Genomic DNA, 26,886 nt, shown 5'->3' with positions numbered 1-26,886 from the left:
GGTCCTGAAAGTGTTGGGCCTCATGGCAGCTGCTATCACACTTCTTCCTCTGGCCCGTTTTTACATGCGTCTCCTGCAATGGATGTTGTTTACCCAATGGTCCTTCCAACAGCTTCCCATGCGTCACAAGATCCTGGTGGCACAGACCTGCAAGAACCATCTATCCTGGTGGACTTCTTCTCCCCTAGTCCATCAGGGCAGACCATTTGTCCCCCCGGCCCCGGTAGCCACGGTCACTTCGGATGCCTCCCTGATCGGGTGAGGGGGGCATTATCAGGGGAGGATGGTTCATGGCACGTGGCAACCGTTCGAATACCACCTGCACATAAATGTCCTAGAGATGAGAACAGTGCTTTTAACGTTGCAAGCCCTCAACGACTTTCTTCCCTTAGGAACAATTGCAGTTCACACAGACAACATGTCTGTGGTGTGGTACATCAACAAGCAGGGCGGGACCAAGTCCTATCCCTTGTGTCGAGAAGCTCTCAGACTTTGGCAATGGGCGATCTCCTCTCATCGGTTTCTGGTAGCAACGCACATCCCCGGGAAAACCAACATAATAGCGGACAGATTGAGCAGAGCTATACTCATGCCTCACGAGTGGTCTCTCAAACAGTCTATAGTGGAAGAGATTTTTCAGAAGTGGGGCCGCCCATGCTGCGACCTTTTTGCTACACCCCAAAACAGCAAATGCCCAGACGACTTCTCTCTCTTTCCACTTCCGGGCCATCCCCCCAGAGACGCTCTTACCCAGGATTGGCCCCGGGGACTTCTTTATGCCTTTCCCCCTTTTCCGTTAATACCTCAAGTACTCCAGAAAGCTACCGTCTTGAGAGCCAAAATGATTCTCATTGCCCCTTACTGGCCTTGACAAATTTGGTTCCCGTTCCTTCATCGCCATCTCTTAATGCAGCCTTGGCATCTGGACCCAGTTCCAGATCTTCTGACCCACCAGTCGGGTCAACAGCACCGGTCCATTCGTTCCCTCAACCTCACAGCTTGGTTGCTCCACTTCCTTCCTTAGCCAGGCTTTCTATGATCTCTAACCCCATTAGAGATATCATAGTAGCTTCTCTTAAGTCCTCTACCAGGAGGATTTACTCTAGCAAATGGAAACGTTTCTCCTTTTGGGCAAAGTCTAAGAACATAGACCCCTTTACTGCCCCTATTCAGTCAGTCTTGGACTTTCTAGCTGAAATTTTTCACTCAGGTTCTTCTTCTTCCACAGTTAAAGTCCAGTTGGCAGCAATCTCGAATTTTCACGTCGGATTTGCAGACCAAAACATTATGTCCCACAAACTTTGTAAAGCCTTTCTCAAAGGGGTGTTCCTTCTTAAACCCCCTGTTAGGGATCCTCCACCACAGTGGGACCTAAACTTAGTGCTGGCATCCTTGATACTTCCCCCTTTCGAACCGGCTGCTTCATGCTCATTAAAGTTTCTTTCTTGGAAGACACTTTTTCTAGTCGCTATTACCTTGGCTAGAAGAGTGTTTGAACTTCATGCCCTCTGTGTTCGTCCTCCTTACTTAGTCTTCCACAAGGACAGAGTATCCTTAAGTACCAATCCATCCTTTTTGCCCAAGGTTGCTTCTAAGACTAATTTAAACCAATCCATTGATCTTCCTGTATTTTTTCCCAATCATTCCAACAGGGTGGAACAAAAATTGCATTACCTAGATGTTCATCGCCAACTCAGATATTACTTGGACAGAACGAAGCAATTTAGGAAGTCTGATCAGCTCTTCCTTTCTTATGCTGAAAATAAAAAAGGTCTCCCTGTTTCTAAAGTGACCTTATCCAGATGGCTGTCTTCCACCATTTCTGACATTTATCAGCTTAGGGGCAAACAACTGATCTCAAAACCTAAAGCACATTCTACAAGAGGTCTAGCCACATCTACAGCTTTTCAAGCTAGGCTACCCTTAGACATTATTTGTGCAGCAGCTACTTGGACCACTCCTCATACCTTTGTTTCCCATTACAAATTGGATTTGGCCTCCAGGGACAGGGCAAGTTTTGGTTCCACAGTTCTCAAGAGTCTGTTCCATTGAGCCACCCAGAATAGAGGTGCTAGGGACACAGTCCCATCCAGCAAGAATGAAGGCGAGATTGACAACTTAACATTTAGAAGTTATGTACCTACCATAACGTTCCATGTTAGTTGTCTTCTCTCGCCTTCTTTCTTGCGTCCCTCCCTCCTGTCCCCCTAGCCTGGACAGACCTTGAACTTCCTTTTTCTCTGGAAGATTGTTCTTCCTTGGACACCGGTTACTTCTGGACCTTAATTACCTGGTTTCCCCTTACAGCCTTCTTAGGTTAGTTGTTCTTCTTTCCTTGGTGGAAAGTTTATAGGCAGTTATTCCTCTAGATACCAAACGAGATCTGGGTAATTACCGCCTTGCATCATGGGATATGGGGCTGCCTCGAGCTGGTAAAAGTGACTCTCGAGCTTAGCAAGTGCCGAGTCGAAGCCGAGGATCAGCTCCGAACCCATCCAGCAAGAAAGAAGGCGAGAGAAGACAACTAACATGGAACGTTACGGTAGGTACATAACTTCTAATTCCTGCTTCATTACTGCATGAATGTATTCAGATTTTGCATTGTGGCCACTCAGGTTTATTGTCTAGTAAGAGAAGGGCACGAGAACTAGTATTTTGGCCTTCTTTATTAAAAGATATTGATAGTGTTCTTTCTTCTTGTTCTATATGTAATAGTACCAAAGCATATTTGCTAAAAGAATCACTTCACCTAAACCCAATACCTGAACTACCTTGGTCTACTGTTGCAACTGATGTCTTTAAATGGAATAATCAACACTATTTGTTTTGGTAGACTCTTACTTGAACTGATTTGAGATTGATCTGCTACCAAACTTAACCTCAACAGCTGTTATCCCTAAACTTAAACATCATGTTTCAGTTCATGGTAGTCATCACAAACTTTATTCTGACGATGGTACTCAATTTACTAGCCAGTTTCAGAAATTTGCAAGAGAATAGAACTTTGTACATATCATTAGTTGTACTGAATATCCTCAATCAAGTGGTCTAGCTGAATGTGCAGTGCAGAGTGCAAAGCAATTACTTGGAGTCTAAGCATGGCAATACTGATGTATTCTTGAATTTACTTAATCTCAGAAACATACCTTGTGACGATATTCTTTGCTCACCTGCTCAAAGACTACTTTCCAGGCAAACTATAACTACGTTACCTATTTCATCAAGTTTGCTGAAACTTAACTCTAAGAACAATCAAACCTCAATTGTTGAAGGTGTAATATCCAGAAATCTAGTTATGACAGATCGAGCAGATTACTTTGATCAGTGAAGGAAGGAGAGACTGTATGAATCCAGGCAACAAAAGGTTTTGATCGAATAGGACAGATAACAGGCATGTGTGCCAAGCCGAGATCTTATTGTGTAAGTTCCGAGGGTGTAGAGTATAGGAGGAATCACAGACATCTTCCTGTACCAGAATTATCACCATTCCAATCACAACATTGCATATGTGATGCAGACTCCAAATCCAAGACCGAGACGGACATTGTTTCCAGACCAGTATGTGTTAAAAAGTCTGATTCTGTTCCAGAGAATAATTCGAACATTCCGCAGGTCAACCATTTTGCAGAGACTGTTCCAGTTGCTAAAAGTGATTCCAAATTTTATGTCACACGATACGGACAGGTTTCTAAAACTAGTGTGAAAAACACAGCAATGTGGACTTGATTGTATATCGATGTATACTTAGTATTGTATAATGCATGTCTTTACATTGTTATTTCTGCATGCTAAATATCACATGACAAATTGCATGATCTATTTCTCAGAGGGAGAATGTAGATCAGAGTGTAGTGTGCGTGTGCTATGTCTTTAAGAAACATGCAAGGCTGTGCGTGCAAATATAAATTCCAGACACATGCAATCCATAGTGCCATTTTGAAGAAGCAGCCAGTGTATAAGCATGTATGATCACAGCAGTTAGTTTGTATATGTTACTAAGTCATAGTCAGATAAGCTTTACAGTAATGTGTTTGTGTAGAATAAAGTTGCATAAACAGAACCCACAAAGACTTGTTTATTTGTGTACCAACATGAAAGCGACAATACTTTTTTTATTATTGGTATTTTATGCTTCAGGAAAGTTTGTTTTAAAGCTACCAGTTTGTATTTTAACACCCAATGAGAAATGGCAAGGGGGCTCCAAGAAGAATTCTAGGAAGTCCCAAAACAAAGGCCAGTCCAATAAGTCAGAATGTTTATTTGAGTCTTTGATCACCCCCCACCCCACCAAGGCACTCCACTCTGTATCATCCTTGATGTCTGGGACCTCTTCAGGTTCTATCGGAGTAAAACTGTGTTACAGACAAGCTGAGTAGGACAAGGGCAGACCATCACAAATGGAAACTTGATTAGGTGGTCCTTCCAAGATTTGATCCATCTGTGGTGAGTTCCTGAAGTAGACCTCTTTGTCTCGTGTCTGAACAATCAGCTGGCAAGGTTCTCCTTCAGGACTCCATGCAAGAAAGCCTGTAAGACAGATATGCCTTTTCTTTTCCTTGGACAGGAATATTCCTATATGTTCATAGAATCATAGAATCATAGGTTAGTACTAAGCTAACTGCCCTTGTGAGCCATTGTAAGCCTAGCCAATTATCCCTTGTGAGACTCAAACCCTGCACCTTGTGCTTGTAAGGCAAACACCTTAACCATTAGGCCACCCTCCCAACCATGTTTTTCCACTAATATCCAGGGTACTTATGAAGATCATTTTGGTGACTCCCTTCTGGCCCAGGCAACTATGGTTCTTTCTTCTTTTGAAATTGGCCGGAGGCAATTTCCACAGGCTTCCTCACAGAATGGATCTTTCCGCACAAGAACAGGTGTGTTTGATACACCTAGAAAAAATAAAAAAACAATTACCGAAACCAGTGCAGTTAACTGTTTATTGCAATCCAAAGTACTTGCAATTCAAACAACTAAGCGCTTTTGCCAGATAATCCAAAGGCATCTTCAGAGTTGGAATTGCAGCAGATACTAATGGAGGCAAGAAAGCCTCCTACTAGAAAATCATATTTTGGCAAAAAGAAAAAGTTTTCTGTTGGTGCCAGCAACATAACCAGCACCCATTCAGGGCTAGTTGTTCTCTGGTTTTGTGATATTTGTGTGAGTTACTATCCTATGGGCTTTCTTATTCCTTTGTCAGTGTTCATTTATTGGCCATTTCAGTATGTCTTCCCCTGGATCCTCCTCTTTCAATGCATTCTCATGTCAAAATGTTTTTGAAAGGGGTTTTGCTTAAGAGGCCTCCAACAAAACTGTTGTCGCCTCCTTGGGATCATAATTTTGTGGTATAGAAGATTAACACTTGCTCCATTTGAACCATCTTGTCTGGCTGACTTGAGGTTCTTAACATGGAAAACAGTTTACCAATTTTCTCTGATCTCTACAAGTAGGGAATCTGAGTTGTAAGCTCTTGCATTGAGTCAACCCTGTCTCATTTTCCACAGGGACCGGGTTTCTTTGAGAACTAATCCTTTTATGCCTAAAGTAGTATCCAAGTTTACTTAAGGCAAACGATCCATCTCCGTTTTCTTTCCTGAACTCAGAAATGAGGGGGAAAAGATACTCTATATCTTGAATGTCCACAGACAACTTGGGTACTATCTTGACAGAACTAAATCTTTCAAATCTTCAGATCACTTGTTCATTTCTTCTGAAGTAAGAACAACATGATGTTAAGTTGTCAATCTCGCCTTCATTCTTGCTGGATGGGTTCATAGCCGAACCTCGGCTCCGACACAGCCTATACTAAAGCTCAAGAGCTAATTTTACTGGCTCGAGGCAACTCTATATCCTATGATGCTAGGCGGTAACTACCCAGATCTCGTTTGCCACTTACGCTAGCGAGGTTGCTCTTTTTACCGGCTCACAGGTTAGTGACTATTTTTTCACAAAATCTTAGTATTCTCCTTAGTTTTTCCCCTAGTATTCTTCTTAATCTTTTATAGGCTAGTTTCTGTTAAATTTAAAGTTTAGTCCCTATTTTTTATCCCTTATCCCTGTCATACTCCCTCTCCCTAGGTTAGGCCTTGGGCCCTTCCGTTTTATTTTTATTCCCTCACAGGGATTCTTTGCTGTGTGTGTTCCCTCACTATCCCTGTATCCCTATTTGTTGAAGTGTGTGTGTGTGTGTGTGTGTGTGTGTGTGTGTGTGTGTATGTGTGTGTGTGTGTTTTCTCCTAATTTTTGGTTTTCCTTTCGACTTCACAATGTCGAAGGAGAACAAAGGTCTCCGGCTTCAAGAAGTGTGACTCATGCTGTCAGAAGATGTCTCTGACAGACGGTCACACTTCTTGTGTTTATTGCCTGGGACCCCTGCACCTGCAGGACTCTTGCTCAGTGTGCCATGCATTCAGCCCAAGAGTCCTGCAGGAGCGCAGGAGTAAATTGATACTAAGGGGCTTGTTAAAGCCCGAAGGTTCCCCGGCTAAGTCCATGCCGGGGAAGCCTTCGAAACCACCTAAACCGTCGGCTCCGAGTTTTAAGCCCTCGGATGGTGGCTCATCACCTGCGACATTATCGGCTCTGGCTGGAGCCGATACCTCTCTATCGCAGCTATGGAGCCGATACCTCTAAGACTCTGTCTTCAAAGTCGGCTCTGGCTGGAGCTGACGTGTCTATGGCTCCATCGGCTCCATTAACCCTGATGCCCTCCACACGCAAGAGGTCCAGATCTCCATCTCTGGAGTCCATACATTCGGCTCCGAGGTCACCGTTACTCTTGGAGCGGAGCCATCGGAGCCATTCTTCTCGGTCTTCTCGGTCTTCCAGGTTTTCCTATCATGACCTTGAGAGGGTGGTAAGAAGACTATTAAAGTCTCAGGCACTGGCCCAAATGCTTCATAGCCTGTCTCATCAGACAGCGGCTACGTCCATACAACAGACTATTCCTCCTTCGACTCTACCCCAGTGTTCGGAGCCGGAGCTCCTCGGAGCCGTGACCGTTTTGACGTCTGAGCCGATACCTCCCCCTTCGGCTCCGTCTGCTCCGATCTCGTCCATGGTGCCATCCTTGGCGGAATCCGGGCGCTTGGACTCTCTCGCCAGTTCCGAGAGGGCGAGTGGCATCAGACCCTTGTCCGACCCCGTTCTCCCTCTCGGAGCGTCGGCGTTGGTGAGTTCGGCCCCGACATTGGCTTCGGAGCCGTCCTTGTCGGTGCCGGCTGGGGTTCCTAGCTCTTCGGAGCGGGAGCTCTCTAGCCTGCCTGACAGGGGCACCTTCGAGGTCATGAGGAGCGTATTGGCCCCAGTGCCTGCTCTACGGTCAGCTCCATCAGCTCCTCTCACAGTAGTGCCTGCTGATGTCTCTTCCCACTCTCTCGCCCCCGGCCATCGAGACCCAACGCTTCAGGTTTCCCCATTGGGAATATCCTCTTCTTCCGAGGTTTCCCCTGATCCGTCAGGTGAACCCCCGCGTAAGAGGACATGTAAGAGGAAGCATGTGGACTCCCCTGAGTCCGTCACATCTGATACCAACTTGGATGAGTCTGAAGGATCCCCAAGGTCCCCCTCTGAGGATGTTTCCTTCTATGACATCCTTGAAATCCTTAAACAGAGGGGAAACTGGTCTTCCCTTAATCCTTCCGAGGTCGAGTCGGTTTACCTGGAGGCTTTTGGTTCTCGACCCACCACCTCCTGGGTGTCTCCGCCCTTTGACCCCCCTTATGGAAGTGGTGGCACGGAAGGCGTGGACGGCCCCTGACTCGTTGGAACCCACCCCACGGAGGCCTTCTGAATTTATAACAGCCCCTTCCGATAAGCAATTCTTATCCAAAGGTGTTCCAGTTGATGCCATGGTGGAGGTGGAGGCCACTAAACAGGAACTTGGCTGATCCTTCAGTACCTATCCATCCGCCTAACAAGGAATCTAGGACAATGGATAGATACGGAAAGCGGATGTTCTCATCAGGAACTCGTTAGGTCGCTGAACTACTTATGCCACTTCACCTGTCTTCAAAGAGACATTCTTAAAGAACTGGGTGAGGTCCTATAGGATCCATCAGCTGCTGGGTCTCGGGGGGGGAAAAAATTAACTCACAGCTAGGAACCCTGAATTCCATTGTCAACTCCTCCATGCGGCTTATTTCATATGCAGCCGATGGAGCGAGTAGGGCCGCAGGCACAGGTGTGGCTTTGAGGCATCACACCTGGATGCGGCTTTGTAACTTCGCAGACCCCTTCAAGGCGTCTTTCACTAACTCCCCCTTTGATGGTTCAGCGTTGTTTGGACCTCAAGTGAAAGATACTTTGACCAGATGCGAACAAGATGGCAAGACTCTTTCTGCTGTAGGAGTCTGTTTTTCTACCCCATCTAGACCATATCCTAAGGGTCAAAAGGGTGGAAAAATGTGGTTCCGTAAATCTCAAGGAGTCACGCCTGATGCAAGAGGTCAGTTCACCCCTAGAGGCAGAGGGGGGAACAACAACAACAGACGCCATCCAAGAGGCATAGGGGGTCCGCAGAACCAGGGTAGCAGAGAAACCCTCTCTGACAAACCCTTCCAGCATCCCTGAGGTGTTGCCCGACTGTCCACCTTCGGAGGCAGTCGGGGGAAGATTATCGCTGTACCCACAAGCCTGGCTCTCCCTCACTCAAGACAAATGGGTGCAGTCGATCATATCCGAGGGTTACAAAATCCCCTTTATCCAGACTCCTACGATTCAAATGGGGGTCTCTTCCAGGCGTTCCACCCAGTCTAAGGGAACAAGCAGCACTAGAAATATCAAAGCTGCTAAAAAAGAGAGCCATCCAGCCAGTCCCAGCAGACCAGCTAGGATCTGGAATCTACTCAAAGTTCTTTTTGGTACCAAAAAAAACAGGGGACTGGAGGCCAATATTGGATCTCAGCAATCTAAACAAGTTTGTAAAAAGAACGAGGTTCCGGATGGTCACGCTACAGTCCATTTTACCCCTTCTGGGCAAGGACAATTGGATGTGCTCAGTGGACCTTCAGGATGCATACTATCACATCAAAATGCACAGGCGCTCCAGAAGGTTTCTCCGCTTCAGGCTGGGAGCCAATCACTACCAGTTCAGAGCCCTGCCCTTTGGTCTCACTACAGCCCCCGAGTGTTCAAATGTTTGGCAGTGGTTACGGTTCACCTGAGACTTCAAGGATTCCAGGTGTTTCCATATCTAGATGACTGGCTCCTCACTGCCACCACCAGGCGTCAACTCCTTCTAGCCAGAGACTACACCATCCACATTTGCAAAGAGCTAGGTATCTCTCTAAATTTCGAAAAGTCTGCCTTATCGCCTTGTCAGTCTATTACTTTCATAGGCGCCACCTTGGACACTGTTCAGCTCTCAGCAAAGTTAACAGAGCAGAGGGTCTTAGATATTCAAAGCCATGTTCACGCCCTTCTTCAAAACGACAAAGTTCAGGCCAGGTATGTTCTGAAGGTATTAGGTCTCATGGCGGCAGCCATCACGCTTCTTTCCCTTGCCCGCTTTTACATGCAGCTTCTTCAATGGATGCTTTTCTCCCAGTGGTCCTTCCAACAGCTCCCTATGACACACAAGATCCTAATAACTCTATCTTGCAGAAAACATCTATCTTGGTGGATGGTCTCCCCTCAAGTCCATCAAGGCAGACCTTTTACACTCCCCCCCCCCCCGGTCGCCACAGTCACAACGGACACCTCCCTGATTGGGTGTGTGGGGGGGGGGGCATTTTCAGGGCAGGACAGTCCGTGGCACATGGTAACCCTTCGAATGCCACTTGCAGATAAACATCCTGGAGATGAGAGCAGTGCTTTTGACGTTGCAAGCCCTTCAAGACTCTCTCCCCCTGGGGACGATTGCAAAATGTCCGTAGTATGGTATTTCAACAAGCAGGGCGGAACCAGGTCATAGCCCCTGTGTCGAGAAGCACTCAGACTCTGGCAATGGGCGATCTCTTCTCAGCAGTTTCTGATAGCAACGCACATCCCCGGGAAGTCCAGCGTCATAGCGGACAGGCTGAGCAGAGCTGTTCTCATGCCTCACAAGTGGTTTCTCAAGCAATTGGTGACCGACAATATATTTCGGAAGTGGGGGTTTCCTTGCTGCGATCTTTTTGCAACACCACAAAACAGCAAGTGCCTCGACTTCTTCACTCTCTTCTCCCTTCCAGGCCATCCCCCCAGAGACGCTCTAGTCCACGATTGGCCTTGGGGACTTCTTTACGCCTTTCCCCTCTTTCCGTTAATCACACAAACAATTCAGAAAGCTACCGCCTTGAGGGCCAAGATGATCCTCATTGCCCCTTATTGGCCTCGACAGATATGGTTCCCTTTCCTGCATCGCTATCTTTTGGAGCAGCCATGGCATCTGGATCCAATGCCAGATCTTTTGACCCATCAATCAGGGCAGCTGCACCAATCCCTCCAATCTCTCAACCTCACAGCTTGGTTGCTCCACTTCTGTCCCTAGCCAGGCTTCCTGTGATTTCGAATTCTGTCTGCAATATTATCGTGGCTTCCCTTAAGTCTTCCACCAGAAGGATCTGTGCTAGTAAATGGCAATGCTTTTCCTTTTGGGCAAAGGCTAGGAACATAGATCCCTTCACTGCTCCAATACATTCGGTCTTGGATTTCCTGGCCGAAATCTTTCACTCAGGATCTTCTTTCTCCACAGTAAGAGTTCAGCTAGCAGCCATCTCAAGTTTTCACATAGGCTTGTCGGACTCCAACATCATGTCCCATAAGCTTTGCAAGGCATTCCTCAGAGGTATCTTTTTACTCAGGCCTCCGATCAAAGACCCCCCCACCACAGTGGGATTTAAACTTAGTTTTAGCATCCTTGATCCTCCCTCCCTTTGAACCTGTGGCCTCCTGTTCCTTAAAGTTACTTTCCTGGAAGACACTATTCCTAGTCGCCATTACCTCTGCTAGGAGAGTATCTGAACTTCATGCCCTCTGTATTCACCCTACTTATTTAGTGTTCCACAAAGACAGGGTTTCTCTAAGAACTAACCCGTCTTTTTTACCCAAGGTGGCTTCTCAGACCAATTTAAATCAATCTATTGATCTTCCAGTTTTCTTTCCTAATTATTCAAACAGGGCAGAACAAAAACTACATTGTCTGGACGTTCGTCAGCTCCGCTTCTATCTGGACAGAACTAAACAATTCAGGAAATCTGATGAACTCTTTTTATCTTATGCTGAGAGTAGAAAGGGCCTTCTGGTATCTAAAGTAACCCTGTCTAGGTGGCTGTCTTCTGTGATTACCTGTATTTATCAATTCAGAGGTAAAGAATTGCCTTCTAGGCCAAGAGCCCATTCAACCAGAGCGTTGGCTACATCTACAGCTTTTCAAGCTAGATTACCAATAGACACTATCTGTGCGGCTGCCACATGGGCCTCTCCTCGTACTTTCGTTACACATTACAAAGTGGACATGGCCTCCAGAAGCAGGGCAAATTTTTGTTCCACCGTTCTCAAGAGTCTGTTCCAATGAGCCACCCAGGATGAAGGTGCTAGGGACACGGTCCTTTCCAGCAAGAATGAAGGCGAGATTGACAACTTAACATTGAGAAGTTATGTACCTACCATAACATTCCATGTTAGTTGTCTTCTCTCGCCTTCTTTCTTGTGTCCCGCCTACCATCCCCCTAGCCTGGACAGACAGAGAGGTTTTTTCCCCTTCTTACAGGGGACCTTATCTTGCACTATTCCTAGCTCAGACAGTTGGTCCTGGGGTCGATGCAGCTTCAGGTAGTGATATTTGGGGAGTTCTTCCTTCTCCTCCTCCACCTCAGAGGGGAGACTGAATTGGCTATGGTTTCTTAGCTACCAAACGAGATCTGGGTAGTTACCGCATAGCATCATGGGATATAGGGTTGCCTCGAGCTTTAGTATAGGCCGAGTCGGAGCCGAGGTTCGACTCCGAACCCATCAAGCAAGAAAGAAGGTGAGAGAAGACAACTAACATGGAACGTTATGGTAGGTACATAACTTCTCATTTCAAAGCAGACTATTTCTAAGGCTGCAACCTTTTGTTGTACTCACCACAGCAGAACTATTCCAGGTAGGGTCAAGGTTCACTCTACCAGGGCTTATGCTGCATCTATGGCTTTTTGGAAAGGATTGGATTCTCAAAGTTTTCCAAAATTTGCTACTTGGTCCTCTCTACATACCTATACAAAACACGGTAAGCTTTATTCTGTCATAAGTTTAGATTAGGCTTTGCAAGGACCATTCTCCACAGGTTAACGGACTGTTCTCCTTCCACCTCCCAAATGTCGTACTCTAGATTAATCTACCCATGTAGGTAAGGCTACAGCAGCAGTGATCAATATGATGAGTGTAGTACAGTTGTGCAAGTAAACCTACCATAACAGTAGATGTTTTATCACTGCTGCAGTAGTCACTCCTTCCCTCCATTTCCCTTGTTTTTTTTGTGACTTGTTTATAGTTATTTTTTGTTCTTCCTAGCAGTGTCCTTTCAAGACTCAACCTCTGTCTTTCTGTTGACAGGAAAGCTCAGAAGGGCGTTGTACCCAAACTTGTCTTTTAGTCGGCTCAGCTTGAGCTGCCTGACAGTTTGGGAGCATGGAAGGTTCCCTGACGCTTAGGAAGGTGGCCAGCTGTTGTATCCTTGGCAGGATATAACCAAAATAGCTAAGGTTTCTGCAGCAGTGATCATTCAAACATCTACTGTTATGGTACGTTTAGTTACCTAACTGTACTTAGCAGTACTGGTGAGAAGAGGGGAGCCTTGTATAATTATCTATGAAGTACCTAAGGGTATATGAATTTTTTTTTTTTTTTTTTTTTTTTTTGAGAGGAGATACCAGGGTCGCTTATCGAGGTATGCCAGGTGTCAGAACCTCTGTCTTTTGTCAAAGTGGATGTCACAGCAAAAAAAGAAAAATAAGCACTTTTCCCCTTACAGGCTTCCAAGAAAAGGAGCCTCCATCTTTTACTTCATTTGCTCCTGCTCCTACTCCTATCACCCCTCAAGAGAGACATCTAGAATCTTCCCCTGAGGAGGAGGAGGTAGATTCAGACTCTGAGCACTCCTTGGCCCACTCTTCTCAGATGCATTTTCCAGGCCAAATGGCCTCTGATGATTTCCTTTCCCTGGATTCTTCTGTTGAAGAGGCTTCATTTGGGGAGATCATGTATAACATAATGAAACACTATTAAGGGGAATCAAAATAGATTTCTGATGTGCAAAAATGATATAACCTGTTAGAGGTAACCTGTAGGTCTTTCTCAGTGCCTTTGCATCTGTGTGCACTGCTCCTGATTCTCCGCCATCTTCCCACAAAAGACCTGATGCATTCTACAATGTGCCTGATGATTTAAAGATGTTCTTTGAAGTCAGTGTTGCAGTACTGATCCTTGCGTCTTCCTGCCATGCAGAAACCTACAACAGGCCTGATTTCCAGAGTTTCTGCATCATCCCAAGCCAACGGATGTCCAGTGGTTGACATCTGGATGTCGGGGTATAAGAAAGGTGTCCATCAGCACCATCTTCATTTCTTTCTAGACGTGCAGTTCAGTCCACATGACATGCATTTTATACACTTGCTGTCCATCAGTTGGCTCATGTTTCTAGAGCTCCTCTCTTTCCAGATAGATAAGTACCCCTTTGGAGAATTTGCTTCTCTAATATTTGAAATTTGTTTTGTCTGTTTTGCTAGGGGCCTCATTAAATCCGTAGCTGCTCTGATTTTGTTAGGTTTCTTTCAAAAACCCTTAAACTTAGGCTTGAGGTACTTGCAGCAGATATGGAGTCCTCCTTGTTGGCTTCTTCTGTAGCTTTGCAAACTGTGACTTCTGTAGAGCCTGCACTAACTCCACTGGCTGCTGGTGTTATCCCAAAAAAGGGAAAAGATAAAAAAAAAAAAAAAAACTTGGGATCTACAGACTGCTGAAAAAGCTACTGCATCAATTCTAAGCTGAGGAATTGGTGAGGTGCCTTCTCAGTCCCCAGGACCAGCAACTGCTAGGCCAGAACCTCTGGAGAAGCTCCCCAGGAGGCTGTGATAGTTCCCGGCCTACCACTGTCTACCACCCCTGATCACAGGGCAGTTGGGTGTGACACCACTATGCAGGCATCTGCGTTTGATGTCAGAGAAGTGGTCCCGGATGGAGATTTCTACTGTGGGTATGACCAACAACTCCATCCCTTGGCCATGCCAGTTAAATGAACTGTTAAACCAAACTGTGCTCCTGCCTTGGCTTTGCCACCCCCCCCCCCCCGCCTCTGCTTCTCAGCCTGAAGTCCAAAATCTGTTCAAGATAGCACTGGAATTCATGGCCTTCATTAAATTCAGAAAATCGTCACAATCTTCTTCAGAGACTTGTCTAACTAAAAGAACAAGTTAAGTAGTATACTAAGAAGAGGAGAGCTTTTCATCCTCTTGAGGATGAGGAAGAACTGTCATATTCAGGTTATTTACAACCCCCAAACCTACCCAGACTCTGGTACTCTCTCTGTGGCTTCCCCACCTGAAGACCTTTCCTTTGGGAAAGCTTTTAACTGAGAAAGTATACAGTTCTTCCAGGCATAGACACACTACGGGGAACTTCTAAGCTTACCTTTTCCTAGACTGCTAGCTGTTCCTCCAGTACCTACTGTACTAGATGATGATTTTGAGGGCATAACCCTATGCCCTGCCTCTTTACTACCTGCACCTAGGAAACCAGATAGTTTTTTTTAGAGTGCTTGACTCTCTCAAGCATCTTTACAGAAATCCTAAAACTGATCCCACTGTGGTCTTCACTGAATCTACTAAAGGGATTCCCAAAGGACATCCCCTACCTAATGACAGGTAGAGCAGACTACTGAATAGATTTGTCAAGAAAACCTGTACCTCTACAACCCTAGCCATGAGAGCTTTAAATTCCATTTCTATATAATAAAATACCTTGAATCACTCCCAAGATAAAATGATAGCAGAACATGACTCCATAGGTTCATAGAGTAGTACTGGGCTAACTGCCATTGTGGGCCATTTTAAGCCTAGCCATTTACTCCATGTGAGAACCAAACCCTGCATCTTTTGTTTGTAAGGTAAACATCTTAACCGTTATGCCATCCTCCCAAACAGAACAGGCAGAGAAGCTTTACAGCTTGCCAGACACTGCTTGAAATGCAGCTATGATGCCTTATTTGCTTCTTGCAGAGCAGCTGCCATAGAGACAGTTATCCAGAGACATACATGGCTCAGAACTCAGCCACTGGCAGAGCAAGTAACAGCAGAATTATTAGGTGCCCCACTAGACAGAGTTCCTGTTTGTACTTCCAACTGAACAAGTCTTTGAGAAAATAGATGAAAAAGGCAAACAAATTAAAACTGTCAAAGAATTCTACTTGTCTCCAACTCTGCAATACAGTAGAAACTACCCCTGTAAACCTTGGCCCTTTCCACCCAGATGTGACAAGGGGAGGCCTCCCTGTGGAAGAAGACCAAGACAGTCCAGAAGATGGCAATCAGAACAGCCACAGAGAGTGGGTGCTCTAAAGACCAACACCCAACACACAGAACAGCCGTGACTGTCTGCTACCACCCCCCGGGGCAACTGGCAGGAGGATTGTCCCTCTTTTTAAGCCAGTGGAAGACTATCACAATGGATCAGTGGGTCCTCAGCATTATAGAAAAGAGATACTGTATTCAGTTCAGAGAAAATCCCTAGTTATTGAGCATACCAGGACCACCAAAGGTGCCTGATGATTTAACGACGTTCTTGTACAATAGCCCATTGGCAGATCCTTCTATTTGATATCATGCTTAGAAATTGGACCCAATATACATCGGTGCTTCCATTGTTCTGTCTTACTTTTGTGAGCTTTGAAAAGGTGGCCTAGTGTACTCTTCAATCAAGGTGCACCTCTCAGCCATTTCTGATTGCTTATCTCTCGACCTCCCCCAACCTCTCATGTAAAGGTAAAACCATTTCTGAACTGTATCCTCTACCTAAAACATAGTAGCAAATCTTTTCTCCCTGTGACTTCAGCTTTGCTCTGGAAGAACTTGGTGTTCCACCATTTGAGCCAGCAGCCCGTGCCTTTTTCAAATTTTGTGCTTGGGAAAGCCATACTTCTAGCTGCCTTTACCTCAGATAGATGAGTCTGAGCTGAGCTACAGGCTGTGATAGCATCCCTTCCTTCCTTATCTTCCATAAGAACAGTGCGTCTTTGAGGACCAATCCCTTTTATGCCTAAAACTGTAAATTAACTATCCCTCAGTCAGGCATCAGTCTCCCTACTTTCTTTCCTAATTTGTAAAATAAGGGAGGGAGGCAATCCTGCACTCTCTGGATGTGCATAGACAGCTCAGATTTTACTAAGACAAGATAAAGTCAATCCGTAAGACTTTGACCAGTCCCTTGCCTCCTGCTAGAAAACCAAGCTTGGTAGCCCAGTTTCAAAATAAAGTGATGGTAACTGGATTTCAAAATCCATCTCTTTTTGTTACATTCACTATGGGTATATATTTGCCTTTACCAGCGAAGGCATATTCTGTTTGAGCAGTGACTTCTGTTGAGCCTTTTACGAGGGGCTAGACATGAGACCTATCCTAGAAGGAGTTGCTTGGTCCTTGGTACTTACTTTTACCAAGCATTACAGAAAAGATGCCTTTTCTAAATCCAGTGCTGCTGCCTTCAGATCAGTCTTCTCTGGACTGCTTGACAGCTGTCCTGTGTCTAGCCACCCTTTATACTACTTGAACTTTGGGAATTACCCCAAGCTGTTTGGTATACTGCAACAGTGATCTAAGGAAGAACATAGTACTTTAGTTTATGAACTTACCATCACAGTAGATGTCCTACTGTTCACTATTGCAATATTCTTTCCCACCCTGCCATCCCCCTTTCTCTGTTTTACTCTTTCAGGGTCAGAGAGAGAACCATTTTTTGTCATCTCCCCACTTAGCTGACCTATTACTTCAGTTTCCTTAGTTGTCTGCAGGCATGCCAGCTTGGAGTTCAGTGGATGAATGAGCGTAAAATCTCAGATTATATACCCTGACATGTGTGGGCTTGGGTTATATGTCAGACATATGGCTGTATGGAAGGTTTTGACTTTGGTTTTCCGGACGATCTCCCCGTTACCTGGCGAGATAACCCAACAGTTTGGAAGACTGCAACAATGATCAGTAGGACATCTACTGTTGTGGTAAGCTTTTGCATAAATATATTTTCTCTCACTTCTTTTCCCAATACTTTTTTCAGTAGTGTGAGTATACTGAGTTCTTGTATTCTTTCTGGTGAAGACTTTGCTGTGCTTTTGATTCTCTTTTCTGTCCTGCCTCTGCCCTGTCTGTTTGTCCTTTTGAAAACAAGTTGTCCCAAACTGCAGATGGCTCTAAATGAGGTTTTGCCAATTGTTTATACCTTTTCCTGTATACACCACCTACATTTTTGGTACTCATAAAAACAGGTGATTAAAACTTCTGCTACATTTGGTGCAGTAGCTCACTGGTGGGCATACTTTTATAGGTTATTATATACTGCATTTCTCGCGTTCACCTGCGTCTGTCATATGAACCTTCCCAACAAAGGGTGTCCTGAGATGTAGCATAAGAGGAGTTTTTGACATCACAATGTATTTTTGTGCTTGGTAGTAGTTTTGTTTCTTTAATGCTGCTAAGAATTAGACTGTACATCACTCTGGACTTGTCCTGTTTGTTTTTATAGACATTTACTTTAGTGATTATTTTACCTTACATTTGTGAGTAATTGTGATTACGGCTAGAATTTGCTCTGTGTCTTACAGATCAATTGAATGAGGAAGGCAAGGAAGCTCTTGAGCAACTGTTGAAGTTTATGGTCCATCCTGCCATCTCCAGCATCAACCTAGTTACAACATTGGGATCTCTGGCTAACATTGCACGACAGCGGCCCATGTTTATGTCCGAAGTTATCCAGGCTTATGAAACACTGCATGGTAGGTACCGATGAGTGAAGACATAGAATACATAGTGGATGCTTGAATGTTGCCGTGAGTGCTGTCCTGATATGCTTAGACATAAGAGTACACTTGTTGGATTGTCTGGGATTAAGACATATTGTTGTTTTCAGGATTGGGAAAGACTACCGTTTTTGCTGTTTGGGGGGGGACAAGATTTTGCATGGGAATTGAAGTAGTAGCTGAAGTCCAAGTTCAAATATCATCTGTTTGTGTGACCTTTATAAAGATGAGTTCATTAAAGGGTAGAAATATGTCCTTACCGACAAGGTGTAATAACCCTAGAGTTGATCAAGGTCAGGGAAAAGGAGGCAGTCTTTTATAAAAGGGAAATGGGGTACATTGCCATCAGTGAAAAAAAATGCTTTAATAGAATAGATAGATGTTCACATAACTTTTCTTTTCAACTCTCCAGTTGAAAGCCATTCTGAACAGATTGGTAGGGGTGTTGATGCATGCAGTGTTGATAATTAAATCCATTTGTTGCTAGCTATTAAGAGGTACTACAGGGAATATTGAGGTGAGTGAATTGACCAGCTTGCCATCTAGTGGTGAGAACAAGATTAAGAACATTTTAGGTTATGCTGAAGTGCGTCAGAAATTTAGTATGGTTGATACGACAAAGTGAAAAGCACCAGGGTTAGTAGATGTTTCTTCAAAACAATAAGAGACTTGACTTGGGTTTGGATGGAGGTCCGTCTCCTTTCCATAATATTCAAGGAGGTAAAAAACATGCTTCAGGAGTTGATAGCAGGTTAACCATTTAAATAAAGTTGAATTGTGTTCACGAAATTTCGATTGGAACAAATACTTGGGTCCCACCTAGTTCATTTTACAGTTTGGTTTATCCTGTTTTCCATTCCATTCCAGTTCATCATTTCTTTGTTGACGCACCTATGCTTTTAGTGGTGTAAACATCCTACTTCAGTATGTGCTGTGACATAACACACTACAGCTGGAGAAGAATACGCCTAGCAGCTGGCCCTACAAATTCTTTTCTTCCTCCCTTAACAGTTCAAGGCTTAGTCCTGACTTGCTTCTTGAAGTTTCTGTGTTCAGTACCTAAAGCACAGAAGATTTCAAAGTATCTGTGTGGTTGTTGGACTACAAGCCACAACAGCACTGTTTTTGCTGACTTGGAAATGAGCGCAATGTGAATATCTGGTTAAGTGCCAGCAGTTTATTCTAAACAAACATAGATGAAAGAGGGAAGAGTTTCTGGGCTGCTCCATTATTAGAAGTGAGATGTTTGAAAGTGCCCTACACTGTGATTTCTGGAAGGGTCCTGTGTGCAGCTCCAAAACTCTGATGGAGCACCACCAAAAGACCGAGGAAACAGTGGTTAGAAAGAAAATACTGGTCACAGCTCTTGGAAAAAAGTATGTCTTTGAAATTACTCCATTTGCTATATGTTGGTGATGTTTGTTGACTAGAATGGGCTCATGCTGGCTCTCATCCTGCAATTCATCCAACTGCTGGGGGATATAAAGTAGGTGCATCCCAGGCCATAACCTTTTGCGTGCATTGTGGGGAGCAGGCACTGCCTGTCACATGGGTTGTTCTGCTGGATTCACCCTTTGACTCTCCTGGGAATGTAACCTCTAGAGTTAATTACCAGTAGTTCAATATTAGCACATATTCTTCCAGAGTTTATAAGGGCTCTCTGATCAAGGATGTGGAAGGTCCACTGCATATCTTGTTACAGGATTTTCAATTCATGTTAAGTCTATGGTTACTCCCTTTGTCTGGGACCTTTACAGCAGTAGCATCTCTTTTGTGGAAGACTTTAATTGCACCATCAACTTTATGGCAGTTCTCAGCAGTATTTGCCTTTATGGCAGTGACTGTGCTCTTTTGCTGCAGTTTACACTGGGAACCATATATCTCTTTAGTGTTGCCTTTGCTACTTGGATGTTCAAGAGAACCAATTCCATGTCTGGAAAGCTGAGCTAGTTTATCACATTTAGTAAAGATGTAATTTCCAGCTATAGAATCCTACTTTTTTGATGAAAACAAACCCTATAAATGCTGGAAATATGAGTTTATGATTTGAAGTTTGGTTAGGCAGCTAGAAAAATAGAGACATGCCATTGCAGTTGCATTGTCACTTGGAGAGCAAAGCTATAGCAAGGGAAATCTTAGCACAAGATTTGAACACAGATAAAGGTTTGTCCAGTTTGATAACTAGACTTTGCTATGTTCTTGCATATGTAAAAGGATCAGCTTTATGAAGCATACATAATTTTGACTGGATTCTCTGAGACAGTCCAGTTTCTGTGACAGCTTACATAGTTGAGTTTGGGTAAATATTTGGATGTGTAAATAGAAATCTAATAAGGTGCTTCCAGATGACGTGCTTACTTTTAAGCTCTTTGGTACTACCTGCTTAAATGTAAAAGGTAGGCATTCAGCTTCCACTGGATATACTGTACTTAATGTTAACTCGGTGAAGTCAGCCTTAAAATGTACTTTTGGAGAAAAGGCATCGGGCATTACAGTGGGCATTTATTGTCGATCAGGAGGCAGCATATTTCATAGAGCAAAAATAGCAAGATGTCCTTCAAGGATGCATCTGCAGTCCTTACAAATGGGTTGTCCTGTCGTCAGGCAGCCCTTCGGTCGGCCGGATTCCAAAGTCTGGGTCTGGCCTCGGCTGGTGTCGCACTTCACCCGACGTCATAGCGGCAGTTCGGGTATAAAGGCATCAGCCGACGCCATTTTCCTCAGTCTTTCTTGCCGCGTGGCGCCCGAAGCAGAAGCTGTTCGCAAGTGCCGGTCGGTCAGAACCAGAGATTACTACTACAAGTACCGAAGACTTCTAAAAGCTAAGTACCCCGTTGGGGACTCTTTCTTGCCTCAGCCGATGTCAGAAAAAGTGAATAACTGTTTAACTTGTGGGAAACAAATACCTCATAAAGATTTCCACTCTTACTGCTTACCTTGTTTAGGCCCAGACCACGATGTAGCAGCTTGTCTAGCCTGTGCTTCTTTCAACCGACGGACGCTTAGACGTCGGTTGGAATTTGCTGAAGAGTTTTTCGGCTCTGATTTTGCTTACATTATGCCGTCGGATACTCCGACTACGCAAATTTCTAAAAAACGCAAGGAAAAGGACCGACACTCGCGGTCCGCGGTTTCGGCCGAAACCGCGGTTAAGCCAACCGCGAGTGTCTCGGTTTCGGCTGAAACCGAGTCCACGGTTCTTCCTTCAGCCGAAAGCTTGCCACTTACCGAGGCCTCATCCAGCCAGGCTGAATCTGCTACTGAAATCCCACCTGCTCTTGCAGGTTCGCAGGATTTATCTGATACTATCCCTTTGGATATTTCTACCCCTGCACGTGGAGCTGCTAGGCCTCCTGCATCCATGTCTATTAAGGCCTTTGCCAAAGCTAAAGCAGCAAAATCTACCAAATCGGTGCCTGCTAAGACCCCCTCTCACAGGCCTAGTTCCAGTTCACAAATGCTTAGTCTAGCAGAGGATCTCATTTCTTTGATCCGGGGATCCCAACCACATCCAGACAGGGCCTCTCACCCACCTCCAGAGAAGAGGACTAGAGTAGAGCCCCCTGAGCCAGTTTCTTCAGATGGATCCTCTGATGAGTTAGATAATTCAAACCCTCCAGAGGGCCCCTTTTCTCCTTATGAGGACTCTGATGCAGAAGTCTCCATTCCTTCTGCCTCTCCGCCTGAGGAATTTTCTTTTGGGGAAACCTTGCATGCTATGAGGGAACAATTTCAATGGCAGGGCCAGGATTTTTCAGACTCTAGGAAAAGGCTTAGAACCTTTTTGCATTTGCCACAGCATAGGCCTTTAGCCATTCCTCCAGTACTTACTGTTGTGGATGATGCTTTTAATGATGCTTGTACTGCTCCTGATTCTCTTCCTCCGGCCCCTGCTAAGCTCGATAGGTACTACAGGGTTCCGGACACACATTATCATTTGTATAAGGCCCCTTTTGCAGATCCCGAAACTATCTCCCAGGGACCCAAGGCTGTAGCAGCTTCTTCTACCAAAACCCTCCCTCTGAAAGGGAATCTAGGGCCTTAGAGAGATGGGGTAAAAAAGTTTACACTTCTGCTACTCTTTCAGCTAGGGCCTTGAACTGTCAATTCCACATGATTCAGTATCAGGAATTTATGTTAGACCAATTAACTAAAAACTGTCCTCGGATGAACCATTAGACAAAAAATCTGTATAGGAAATGGTACATAACATTCAGCACGTCAGTAATCATTCCTTAAAATGCGGCTATGATGAACTGGAGGCTTCCTTTAGATCAGCCATGACTGGCACAGTGATCAGAAGACATGCATGGTTGAAAGAGCAGTCCTTACCAGACCATGTTAAATCAAAGCTCCTAGATGCTCCCATGGATAAGCTCAATTTGTTTGGCTCCCCTGCGCAGCAGGTGCTGAAGAAGGTGGAAGACAAAGCAAAATCTGTTCAGACAGTCAAGGATTTCTTGTAGGTCCAGCCTCCAAGGTTTAGCAGGAACTGGCCTTCCAAGAATTGGTCCTTTCCAGACACCTCCAGAGCTCCGAGAGGCAGGAATAGGCACTCAAGAGGCAGGGGTCAATCCAGAGGTGCCTACAGGGGACGTCAGTGGCAGGCTAACAACCAGCAAGGTACAGCCACAGATCCAGCCACCACCACTTCCACAGGACAATCACAGTGACTTGGCTCTGGCACCGCCTACCAGGGAACAACTAGAAGCACCCTTAGGCGGAAGCTAGCCTTATTTTCAGTAAACTGGCATTACATCACAGGAGACAAATGGATTTTACAGACAATAGACCAAGGTTACAGGTTTCACTTCCATACTCTACCAAGGAAGAGAGGAATGCCAAACCTACCTCCAAATCAGAAGACAGAAGCTCTAGAACAAATAACTCACTTACTAAGGATGAGAGCTATAGAAAGGGTACCATCTATGGAACAAGGACAAGGATTTTACTCCAGACTCTTCCTGGTACCAAGAAAAGAAAACCAATGGAGACCTATTCTCGATCTGTCCGCTTTAAACACATACCTCATTGTTTCAAAATTCAAAATGCTGACCCTACAGCAGCTTCTTCCCATGCTGGGCAAGGAGTCTTGGCTGGTAACTCTAGATCTCAAGGAGGCATACCTGCACGTCCCCATACGACCAAATTGCAGAAGATACCTCAGATTTCTTGCAGGATCAGAGCATTATCAATTCTCAGCATTGCCTTTTGGCTTATCTACTGCGCCCAGAGTATTCACGAAATGCCTGGCATCAGTAATTGCTCATTGCAGGCTTCAGGGAATTCAAATTTATCCTTACCTGGACGACTGCCTGTTACAAGCGGACAACAAAAACAAATTAACAAAAGATTTGGAAAGGGTCATTCATCTACTACAAGCCCTGGGATACACAGTCAATATAAAAAAGTCAAGGCTGATACCATCCCAAAGGATAACCTTCTTGGGTGCAGATTTGGACACATCAAAACAAATGGCATTTCTGACAGGAGAAAAACAGGAGCAACTCCCTCTCTACTTCATGGCATTAACAAAGCAGAACCAGCTAACAGCAAGAAAAGTCCTGCAAGCTCTCGGTTACATGGCATCCTGCATAATATTGATTCCACATGCCAGACTACATATGAGGAAGTTACAGTGGTACCTAAGGAATTTATGGTCTCAGCACAAGCACAGCCTAGAAACCCAGATTCCAATAATTCCATGCCTGAAACAAGAATTCCAATGGTGGGCTCAGGCCTGTCAATCAAACAAGGGACTGCCCTTCCACAGCACTCAACCAAGCCAGACCATCACAACAGACGCCTCAGACCTCGGTTGGGGCGACATGCTGGACAAGTGCATACAAGGCTTATGGACTCAAGACCAGCTGCACCTACACATAAATCAAAAGGAAATGCTGGCAGTAAAACTGGCAATTCAGGCATTCAGACCATTTCTTCGACAGGGTCAACTGCTGATAAGGACGGACAACACCACAGTTATGTGGTACATCAACAAACAGGGAGGCACACATTCATACCCTCAATGCCGGATGGCAATGGACCTCTGGAATGTGGCACTGAGCTTCAACATTCAGCTTCAAGCAATTTTGTGCCAGGAAAAGAAAATATACTAGCAGACATCCTAAGCAGAACTACCACGGATGCCCACGAATGGATGCTGCATCCGACATCTTCAAAACCATTACAGGGAAATGGGGACTACCAGAAATAGACTTATTTGCATCCCCACACAATCACCAACTGAAAAATTCTGCACAAGGACGTACCACCCACTTGCTTGGAAAATGGACTCCTATCTTTCAGTTGGAAAACCTGACAGCATATGCATTCCCACCACTTCCTTTGATGCACAAGGTGCTATTGAAGATCAAAGAAGACCGTCCAAGGATCATCCTGATAGCTCCAGTCTGGCCAAGGCAACATTGGTACCCATTACTGAGGAGCATGTCTCGGGAACAAATATGGCCTCTGCCCCTAGTTCCCTTGCTGTTAACACAGAACAACTTCAAAACCCTGCATCCAAACCTGAAAACACTGCAGCTGGCTGCCTGGAACATTGCATAAGACCAAATAACCCAGATTTATCTCAAAGGGTTAAAGACATTATCTTGGAGGCTCGCAGACCCTCAACAAGAAAAAATTATTCAGCAAAATAGAAAAGATATCTCATTTGGAGTACTGCAAAAGGAGAGAATGTGTCACTGGTAAACATAGCTAACATCCTGGAATACTTGGCAGAGCTCTTCCACAACGGCCTGTCCTATTCTTCCATTAAGATTCATGCATCAGCTATTTCAGCAGAATACAACTTGGATCCTCCAGTCTTCTCACATCCTCTGCTCAGGCAGTTTCTGAGAGGGATTAAAATGTAAAGCCACCTAGGAAGCCACCATTGCCAGCATGGGACTTGAACTTTGTGCTAGAAAAGTTGACACTCCCTCCTTTCGAGCCAGCAGCAACAGCAGAATTACAGTACTTATCATGGAAACTGCTTTCCTGCTTGCAATCACTTCAGCAAGAAGGGTATCTGAGCTACAGGCATTAATGGCAGTACAGCCCTTCCTGATCTTCCATCAAGATAGTGTCCATGAGAACTAATCCTTCTTTTATGCCAAAGGTGGTCTCCAGGGTATCTTTAAATCAAGCTATCCACCTACCAACATTCTTCCCCAACCCACAGAACAGGGGAGAAAGACTGTTGCATACCTTGGATGTACATAGACAATTACGCTACTACCTGGACAGGACCAAGAGCAATAGAAAGACTGACCAGCTACTGGTAGCATATGCGACAGGAATGGAAGGAAAAGCAATTTCAAAACAGACAATCTCTAAGTGGATAGGAAATTGCATTAGATTTTGTTACTCCTACCATGGGAAGAAAACTCCAGAAAACATCAGGCCTCACTCTACAAGGGCTACAGCCACTACCACAGCTTTACGAGGAGTGGCTACCAAGGACATTTTAGAGGCTGCTACTTGGAGCTCCGTGCATACATTTGCCAAGCATTATAATTTACCTTTATACTCCAGATCCCGAGCAGGTTTTGCCACTGCTGTTTTGCAAGGGATCTTAACTACACCATAATCTTATTTCTCCTCCTCCCCAGTTTGGCTATGGTATTCTACCCATTTGTAAGGACTGCAGATGCATCCTTGAAGGACATAGTACAGTTTTGTACCTACCATAAATGTAGATGTCCGATAGGCATGCATCTGCAGTCAGGATTACCCACCCTCCTTCCCCTCTGTGGTACTCCTAGGGTATTTGCCCATCTTGTAGCTAGCTGGGGGAATCTATTATGGTGTATTTGTTTGTATATATGTACATACATGCTTATTTTTTGTTTGCTCTCTACTATTTGGAACCATTTGCATTTATCCAAATTTAGCCTTCCTAGAGGGCACCTGTCATCTGGGGGCAAGAAGCACTGAGGAAAATGGCGTCGGCTGATGCCTTTATACCCGAAGAACTGCCGCTATGACGTCGGGTGAAGTGCGACACCAGCCGAGGCCAGACCCAGACTTTGGAATCCGGCCGACCGAAGGGCTGCCTGACGACAGGACAACCCATTTGTAAGGACTGCAGATGCATGCCTATCGGACATCTACATTTATGGTAGGTACAAAACTGTACTTTGTGTGGACAGGAGAGCTTATTATGACTGCCATTGCTGGGTATGAATCTGTTAGTTAACTGGGCACTACACTCTGCTACAGACTGCCCAAACACGGGTGAGCAAGTTGAAATAATAGTGGAATGCAAACTATCAGAATGCATGGAAGAGTGCAGCTTAATGTTAGATAGCAAAGAGCTTGTTTCAGGTTCAGAGATTTTTGGAGGAAGATTTTATGTCAGCTGTGATTGATACTGCATGTACATGCCATTTCTGGAGTAAAATTGTTATTTATATATATATATATATATATATATATATCAGTGCGCAAAATTAGAGTGAAATGGAAAGGTACTGAAAACTGACTTATTTAGTAGTAAGACTTGGGTTTGACAATGGAAAAACAGTACATTTCATCAGAAGGCTGAAAATGCCAACAAAAACAGGAGACGTTCAGTTTGATATTGAAACAGAAGTAATTCTAATTAAGATAATTTGTTTCTGAGCAAGATATGCTTAAAACATCAGAAGCAGTCTTGAACATGGTAAATGACAAAGCAGTGGTGCTGGAACAACAAGTGATTCCTGATTGCAGTAGCTCTAGTCTGTGTCATTTTTCTAGGTCAAGTCTTTCAGGAAAGACATTGTACAAATTGAGGTCCTTATAGATTCAGAGAACATGACCAAGGAGAAGAAGCTGATGATTTATTTTTTAAAAAAACATCCATTGCTGGAATAATTATATACTCAGATACCAGACTAACATTATAAATAAAACGTGATCTGATGTTGCCT

At 44.7% G+C, this 26,886-nt stretch overlaps 1 protein-coding gene across 2 annotated transcripts in view; it reads left to right on the top strand.

The window, feature by feature from the left end:
* The window catches only part of SYMPK (symplekin scaffold protein), a 2,606,756-nt gene that overhangs the window by 512,495 nt on the left and 2,067,375 nt on the right, over positions 1-26,886 (top strand). For both annotated transcript variants that reach the window (XM_044062505.1, XM_044062497.1), the window contains exon 8: positions 17,774-17,944. In XM_044062505.1, the coding sequence (XP_043918440.1) occupies positions 17,774-17,944 (171 nt within the window). The remainder of the gene's footprint in view (positions 1-17,773; positions 17,945-26,886) is intronic.

The sequence above is a fragment of the Protopterus annectens genome, chromosome 1.part0, assembly GCF_019279795.1.
Source record: "Protopterus annectens isolate FY-2018-M chromosome 1.part0, PAN1.0, whole genome shotgun sequence".
Classification (NCBI taxonomy): Eukaryota; Metazoa; Chordata; order Ceratodontiformes; family Protopteridae; genus Protopterus; species Protopterus annectens.
Note: the sequence above shows the minus strand (reverse complement) of the source record. Positions and strands in the feature narration are given on the sequence as shown.